General features: G+C 41.7%; 1 protein-coding gene across 1 annotated transcript; it reads right to left on the reverse strand.

Annotated features, from left to right (window-relative positions):
• Nucleotides 1-4,871: 4,871 nt before the first annotated feature.
• LOC148127232 (uncharacterized) lies at nucleotides 4,872-6,098 on the reverse strand. The gene has a single exon (XM_087927693.1). It carries the CDS (start codon nucleotides 6,096-6,098, stop codon nucleotides 4,872-4,874), a length of 1,227 nt encoding a protein of 408 aa, XP_087783819.1.
• Between the last annotated feature and the right edge of the window lie 2,858 nt (nucleotides 6,099-8,956).

Consider the following 8,956-nt stretch of genomic DNA (forward strand, 5'->3'; position numbering starts at 1 on the left):
AAAATCTCTCTGGGACAGCAGAAAAATGTTCTAGTGCCTGTGGCAGGCAAGTGATTTCAGCTCTGGAGAGGCTTTTCGCAATCCTCTCTCTCTCTCTGGGTTAGCCACGTTTGGCCGTCAGCCGTTTGCGGCGTTTGAATTCGCGCCTGTGTGGGCGTCAGTGACTTGACTACAGCACCGTGCTGTGCCTTTTAGGTTTGAAATTCAAATGACAGCCGTTTGAATTTCGCGCCTAAACAATGAGCGGCTGCGGCTCGCAGTGCTTCACTTTCCCTGTAGCTGGGCTAACAAGCGGCTACAGACGCTTCTAACTTTCCGTTCTGACCGCTCTCTCTGGCTGCGGATCAGTGTTCGCTTCTATTGCTTGCTGGCCGCTTTCTCTGTCAGCGGACCAGCGTTTGCTCTTTTGTTTGCTCTTTTTGCTTGCTGACCGCTCTCTCTGGCTGCGGATCAGCGTTGCTTTATCGCCGGCCGATCGCTCTCTCTGGCTGCGGATCGGCGGCTAGTGACTCAGCGGTTGCATGGTGCTTCTGGTAGCCATCCCACCCTCGTCGCCAGTGTTAAGTTTGGGAAAAGAGAGGCTGAACCAGAGCATGAGTGCAACAATACTTTATTATAACAATAAAGGGCTGACCGTGCTTGCCACGCCTGGAACTGGCTCGCAGCGATCAGCAACTGGTTGGACCCCGCAGCCTGCTTTTATAGCTGGCTGCTGGGGAGAACCAACCAATGGGTAAAGGGGAGAAACGCCCCCGCAAAGTGAATGGACCTGAGTGAGAACTCCTAGAGTCCTCAGGACATAACAGTTGCCATCCAAAAAAGTGGCTAAATCCGAATTATCCGTAACTTGCAAGCTGTTGTAACTTCTGCAGGGTATCAGCCTGGGCAAAAAGTGATGTCAGGATTTGAAATTACAGCATCAATACGCATAGTTCTCAGAAGCAAACCAGGAAGGAAGTATGTAGGGGATAAAAAAAAACTATAGTGGGGAAAGTCAGTAACTATTTCTAAGCAGCAATCATAGATAATGTATTATAGCACGTTAAACTCCACCATACCATGCTATTAGTTTGATCACTGATAAAACAAATTGTGCTAGAGTTTGGTAATCATCATTTTAACTTTTGGCTGAGTTAGGACATTTTTAGATTACAGAATTGAAAAAGAAATGTTGTGCCCTAGGAATTCGAAGAGAAAAATCAGGTTTGACAGCATTGAAAAATGTTTTAAGTTCAATAGGCCTTGGATTTCCAGCCAAAGCTATAAAATATTCTTGCAATGAAGACACACACAGCCTTTTGTTCTGAGTTTATATTTGGTGGCCTTGTGCAAAACTGTTGAAACCAAATTCTATTGTCTCTCCTTACAGAATGAAATGCTAAGAATATCAGCCCATCTTCCGGGCAAATAAATCTTTTACCTGTCACTGTCTTTAAAGTATACCTTTAAAAGTTATGTCAGAGACACTTTTTCAAGACATCCCAATTTTGCTGGGATAGTCCCAGTTTGGGAGATACACCTTCCCAAACCAGGAACATGTTCAGGCTTCCATGAGTTTGTCTGGTCAGCTAGCCAGCCATAGCCACAGTGTGAGACTACTGGCTGGCTGGCTGGCTGGCTGTAGTGCAGGAAATCACTTCTATGTTTGCATCTCATTGTAACTGTGCAAACGCTTGAATGCAGCTACATATCTGGGCTGCCAATCCACAGGTGGCCACTGGATTGCAGCAAAGAGCAAAAACTCCTAAGATTTCACTGCCATCTGGATTTACCTGGAATTTTTGCAATACAGATACAGTAACCCTAAATCTTTGATATATGAACTAGAGCAGGCAAGTGTCAGTATGGGTAACAAATAGTCATAGAAATGGAAGCAGTTAATCAGGTATATTGGATTTTCATTCATTCTACAAATTTGTAAATATTTTTAAAAGACAGAAATGGAGAAGACCTAATCTGCCATTTGCCAAGCATCCAAATTTTGATCACATGATTATGGGAATGTTGCAACAGCCCTAAGTGTGAAAAACAGTTGTAAGTCACTTTTTTCAATTTTCAACGATCACTAAATGAATGATTGTGAGTCAAGGACGAGCTATAATCCGATTTCACCCTATCTGCTTTTGAAATTGCCAATACTAGGGAATGGGAAAACTCAACTTTAAAAAGCCATGCTGATGCTTACAGTTACTTCTATCTTCGCTGTAACTGAAGTGAGAAGTAAACCACTTATGTTTCCAAGAAGCATTGTATCCCCCAAAGTCTTGTCTTGTCAGCTTCAACCCATCCATACATTATTTTGCTTGGTATCACCTAACTATTGTTATATTGTTTTCTACCAAAGAGACAGTGCATAATAAATTGTACCTACCTATGTTTCCCTAAAAATAAGACTGGGTCTTATATTTTGGGGGCCACCAAAAAAGCACTTTTCAGGGAGGTCCTTTTTCCCCACCATATACCAGGAGGTGGAGAGGCAGGGGTGGGCTGCCCCTCGTGCATCCTTGCCTAATGGTCTTACCAGCAGCTTGGTCCACAGAACAGCTGATCTGTAGGTGCTGCTCCGGCCACTGCCTCCAATAAATGCGGCCACTTTTGCAGCTGATTGTGGGTGCAAAAGCAGGAGACCTGACACTCCTCGTGCCTCCTTCAAGAATGGTCTTACCATACCAGCAATATGGTCAGGGGGCCAAGCGAGGTGCCCCACGCTTCTTGCGCCTCCATGGAACAGCTAATCTGCAGGTGCCACTCCTGCTGCCACCTCCAAGAAGCCAGCCACTCCAGCAAGCCTCCTGTGAAGTAAGCAGCTGGGATCATCTCTCTTCTTAACCGCCCCCCCCGCCATGCCTCTGTCTCCCATTGCTGCCAAAGGCACCATACAAGCCTCCTGCAAGCCTCCCTTGAGCCAGGCAGACATGCATGTTCAGATTGCCGGTCTCTCCTCCCCATGCCTCTGCCTCCATGCTCGGATGTATAGGTAACTGCGCTGCACCAAAGGGCCTGCAGGCCATGCCCATCCCCCAGGGATTATTTTTTGGGTAGGTTTTATATTAGGCCAACCCCGCCCCCCCAAAAAAAATCAGTTTAGGGCTTATTTTCAGGGTAGGTCATATTTTCAGGGAAACATGGTAATGTAAAGATCCGTAGTTGTCATATATGAGAATCCAATTCCTGTTAATAGTACTTCTTTTAATATATGTGTAGTTCTGGACTGCAGGTTCCATAAGTCTGTGTCCTTACAACAACTGCAAGAGTGATCTAACAATCAGCACCAGTCATACCTTCTTCAGTGTACTATTTGTTTTACTTGGCCAAATCTCCTCTTTCACATGTCTATATGCTTGCACTCCCATTTAATTCTTCTCTGAGTATACCCTACATAAGCTTCCAACCCAATCCAACATCTATCTTAAATATGGAACCTAGTTGTGTGCATCCATGTGTGCTGCAGACAGAGAACTCTCTTTCAGAAGCTAAAAAGTTAAGCCAAGCCATTGGTAGAAAAAGAAAATAGAGACATCTAGTGGAGGTTAGATGACTTTATAGAATTACTTGGTGTTGACAAAATCTCAGGGACCCAGTGCTGATTTCTGCAGTTCCTATCTTATATGGAAGACTTAGAATCATAGAATGTTAGTCTGGAAGGGACATTTGAAGTCATCAGTTTAGTTCTTTGTTCAGTGCAAGGAATCTACACTGGAGGGAATGAGAAGACAACAACTGAACATCAGCTATGCTGACTGAGGAATTCTAAGAGTTGAAGCCCACAAGTCTTAAAGTTGCCAAGTTTGGAGACCTCTACCCTGGACACTCATTTCTAGGTATGAAATGACCAGTGGTGGGATTCAAATATTTTTACTACCAGTTCTGTGGGTGTGGTTTGGTGGGCGTGGCTTGATGGGCGTGGCAGGAGAAGGATACTGTAAAATCTCAATTCCCAGCCCACTCCAGGGGAAGATTACTGCAAAATCCCCATTCCCTCCCCACCCCACTATCCTGCCTTCCAGCTCCATTGTTCTGTGCAGGGCAACAAAAGAAGACTGAGCTGATCAGCTGGGACTCGGGAGGCAGAGCATAGATGGGAGCAGGGCCATTCAGAGGTGGTATTTGTCAGTTCTCCAAACTACTCAAAATTTCCACCACCGGTTCTCCAGAACTAGTCAGAACCTGCTAAATGCCACCTCTGGAAGTGACAGCAAATAACTACTATAGGAAGTTAGCACCCACCCCTCTCCTAGAAAATTGAAATATCGTAGGAAATATTTAAAAGGCAGAATATTTCCTCTAAAACAGAGTAGAAACTCAGAAGCAGAAACTCACCTCAGAAGTAGAAGCTCACCCCCACCTTTGTTAATGGGTGGGCCATTAAGGCCTGGGCCAGAATAGTTTACATAACAAAGATCTCCAGGTAAAGCTATAGGAATTGCCCAAAGCCCTTTTCATTACATCATCATCCAGCAAGGCTCAACCAAGCCTGGGACTCAGGACAGCCTACAGAGTTGCCCCTGCATGGCCCCATGGGAGTCTGACAACCAATCAGAATACAAGCTCCAATTCAAATCCCAACAGAGGGTATAAAACCAGGCACTTTCAGCCCTCCTCCTTCTTCTTGATCTTTTCCTTCACCTTGAAGCATGTGATCATCCATTTCACTTTAGAGCTTCAAGCCATGTGGTCGTGTCCACCATTAAGCCATCTTTCCAAACAGCCTCCATGTTTCCAGTGTCTTTTTCCCCACTTGGAACTGAACCCAGAAGGATATTTCTTCCAACACTACCATTCAGTTTTAAAATCACAGCCAAATCCATGAAGAGTTTCTCAATGAGACGTTTACTAAAGTTAAACTGCTGACTTCTGTATTTTCTTTCCAGTTACTTAAAGGCCATTTTTCCTTGCTGCGTATTCACGTGAATAAGGATCTGAGATGCTCCTGAAGCACTGGCATTTCTCATAGTGTAAACTGCTTGGATGCCACTGCTCAAGTCTCTTTGAAATCCTTGGATTACCGCATGAGGGGACTTTACCTCCACAGATATGTTGGGCATCGGGGAAGAAGCTGGCAAGCCTTTCACCACTGTACGTATATTAATATTTCGAACCCGTGGTGCTTTGCTCAGTAACAAAATATCCGAGCTCCCCCAAATCTGCTGCATTTCTTCTTCTGGAAAAGCACATCCTAATTTTAGATTTTTCCAATTTGCTTGCTCGATGGCAACATGAGGTGGGAAAAGGTATTTGTTGACTTGGACAAAAGGCCTTCTTTTCCGCCGGTTTTGGTAAGCCCGCCAAGCTGCTTGAATGGTAATGGCAGCCTCTTGGTACCTTTGCTTCTCTAATGCCAGTGGCAAAGACATTGAAAGAAACCCTGTGCTGCTGAGTGGTAGGATAGATGCCCTTACAAAGGGCTTTTTGTGATTCAAAGGGGGATAGTTCTCTACCACCGTTTTTGGATAGTATTTTGGCTTGTGACTTGGGAGGCAAATACACTCCCTTTCAGCAGGCCTTTCAGAATCTAGACCACACTGCAGATGGCAGGTGGGGAATGTTGGGAAAGAGTGGTTCTGTTTTCTGGGCCTAGTTTTCTTTTGTTCCTCAGCCCAACCATAAGAGGAACACAGTCCCAGAGGCAGCTCCTTTCGGATCAAGTATCCTCGGAATATCGCCTGAATCTTGGTGGCAGCCTTACTCATCCTCTCCATGTTTTGTTTGGCATGAGAACCCCTCCATGCTGACTGCATGTTGGTGGCTGCCTTGTTTTCTTGCCCAAACTTCTGGTGTGCCTTTTGCTGAGGTGCTGGGGCAAAGGCTAGAACTTCATCTGTGTTCATATTGCTGGTGGTCTGAGCTTTGGATGGATCCTGCCATTTATGAACAAAGCCCAACATTCTTGCGGGATGATGCTTAACTTTTCTTGAAACCGTGGCCTCCTGGCCTGGCTTACATGAGCATGTTGATGTGGGAAAGTAGGGAAGTGTCTCTTTATCATTCAGATACCCAATGGTATCTCTCATAGAGACTCTAGGTTTTTTACGGGAAACATGGTGTTTGGCTCTACTATCCTGAGGCAAAACATCAGAGCGATCACTTAATGAATCCATATTCCAACAAAACTCTCCTGTTAGCTATATTGATGCTTTCTTTTTCCTTTACTGTAAGGATCTAGGATAAAGAAACTCAGCTCTCTTCCACACTTCCTTCGAAGGCTGTTATTTCAGTTGGGGAAGAAGAAAAAAAGAATCACTATAATCCCTTCTGCAAACCACAACTTTTCTATTAACATCAATATTCTCCATCTTGATGAGGTGGCAAGGCTACAAACATTACAGGCTAAACTGTTTTGTTATTTAATTAGTAATCTATTTTAATTGGTGCAAGCCAATTTCAACCAGAGATGCAGCTAGGGAAGGAAATATTTGATTTGGAGGGAAAGTACTTTTTTTTCTTGTTTGTCTTATGAAAGTTAATAGAAAATGGAGAAAATCAACCAGAAGGATCACACCGTGCTAAGCTACAATATATAGAGATTTCTGTGTTGGATGACTCCAACCATGATTTATTCAATGAAACATGCTTAATCAAATCGTGAGCTAGTATAATGTGTGGTGGCCTAGTTTGATTCACATTAAGCCAAAATGATCTTAAATTTGACTTAAAATGTTGGGAATTAAACTAAATGTAAACCATGCTACAGCTCATGTTATACTGGGATATCTACATTCAGCCCATATGTGAAAGACTAGTGTGGCTGCTGATCTAAAGGAATTTTTCTTGTAAAAAAAACAAAACACAAAAGCTTGTATACAACATACAAGGTGTTTTACTTCAGAAAGATGTTCTGTACTGCAGTCAAAACCAAATCCTTCTCATCAAGGCAAAGAGGCAATCTGTCTTTGAGTGAGATGGGCAGCACAGAAATGTGAAAAATTGAATAAAAATAAAAATGTTCACCAAAGTCTTTCTCCTTCCCATTTCCCTACAATCTTTATTTTCATTTGTATTTGATCGTATGGTAATCTCAATAAAACATATATCTACATTAAAAAAGAAAAACAACCAAAACTATTCATGTCCCCACCAGCCTCAACTAATATCTGCAGTTGCTGGAGAATGCCCCAATGGCTGGATGAATGTTTGGGCAGAGGCATTGTATGGCTATCAAACACCACTTGCAGCGGATAAAGTAAAGCATTTCTGCTGCTTAACTTTACTCTTAAGTGTCACTTGCCTTCATGAAGAGCTTGGGAAGGCTGCTTTCCTCAAGCCTTCCTTAACCCAAAGCACTTTTCAAGGATTTGCATATCATAAGCAGTTTTTGTTTGTTCAATTGAAAATCAAGATATGGAAGAAGAGATGCACAGCAAACAAATGTCAATTAATTAAGACACGAGGCTAGAAATCAGGTTGTCATGGGTTCTAGTCCCACCTTAGCCATGAAGGCAATGAGGTGATCTTAGACCATGCAATCTCTCACAGCACAAGGAAAGAGGCAATGGCAAATTACTTCTTGTAAAATAACCTGCAGTGGTAGTCCAGGAAATCACCAGTTGACATTGACCCACAGGGACCAAAAAACATACATGACTTTCTAATCTATGGTAGATCAATTCCATGGAGAAGTGTGTCAAACTCGCATCATCATGTGACATATCGCAACTTTTTTCCCTTAGTTAAAACAGGCGTGGGGGTGGCCAGCACATGATGCATCCACGCTGTAGGCTGCAAGTTTGACACCCCTGCCAGGGAGGCTTTCAATGTACAATCATTTTTTAATCAGAGAATCTTACAAAAGATTTGATGAGGAAGGCTCAAGTCCACCTTCAGTTATAGAAGCTTTGGGACAGTCATTCTCTTTCAGCCCAATCTATCTCACAGGATTGTTGTTGAGGTAGAAAACAAACAAATAGAAAGGAGTACTTGATATACTGCTCTGGCTTAAGAACAAAGTGTAGGATATACAGTAAATCTCACAAATAAATTTGACTCAAGCATTAGGAATCTATCACCTTGTAACTGCTGGCATGTGTACTTCCTTTTCTACTCAAAGAAGCTATCAGCATTTGTATTAAATATCTTCAGTATTTTTTTTATCAATAAAGAATGGTAATTTGGATAACAGTTTAGATCTTCCATATGTTACAATGACATCTAATAAGCATTACCTTAACCAGATGTCTTTTCAGGAACTCAGTCGCATTCACTAACATTAACCTTTTGTAAGGTACAAAGGAAGGAATTATGACATCATTATATCATCACTGATTTATACACTTAAGAGACTACATAAGGAGTTCGGCCCAGGGGAATATGCCAATCTTTTTATAATCAATCTTTCAATTTAATTTACTAGGTCTTGCGTGGTAGTCCCAGAACAATAAAATCTTCCCAGTTTAAAATTAGTACACTTAAAATTTATTTCTTCAGAGGTTTTTTATTTTATAAAAGCATGCAATTGCTAGAGTTGTTTACTGGTCTAGGGAAATGTTTTAATGAAGACAATGGCAATCATATCTTTCTTAAATTTCATGAAGAGTCTGTTCCATAGCTTTTAATATTATAATGGTTCTATATATTTTAGATTGGTAATTTTAGCGTACTTTATTCTATACAATCACTTATTTACTTATATAAATTGTAGCATACTTTATTATGTTATTTTTTATGTCCCAAATTCTCAAACGTTCTTAAAATTTTACTTGTTTTATGATTTTATAGTTTTCTTTTAATCAATTGCAATGTTTTTGCTTTCTTAGTCAGTGACTGAAATAAAATGACTCTGACTCCATGAAGAATCCCTCAAAATATTTGGATTCACAAAGTGTTTTAAGCTACAATGTGGCTTGTTTAGGACTTAAAATATGTAATGTAAATTTACACATTTTCAATCTATAAATAATTGTTTATGGACTAAAGTGCTCTGCATTAATTGTGATTTACTCAATAAACCAGGATTAAATAA

Source organism: Pseudonaja textilis, chromosome 2, assembly GCF_049901715.1.
Source record: "Pseudonaja textilis isolate UNSWEBS1 chromosome 2, rPseTex1.2, whole genome shotgun sequence".
NCBI classification, from domain to species: domain Eukaryota; kingdom Metazoa; phylum Chordata; class Lepidosauria; order Squamata; family Elapidae; genus Pseudonaja; species Pseudonaja textilis.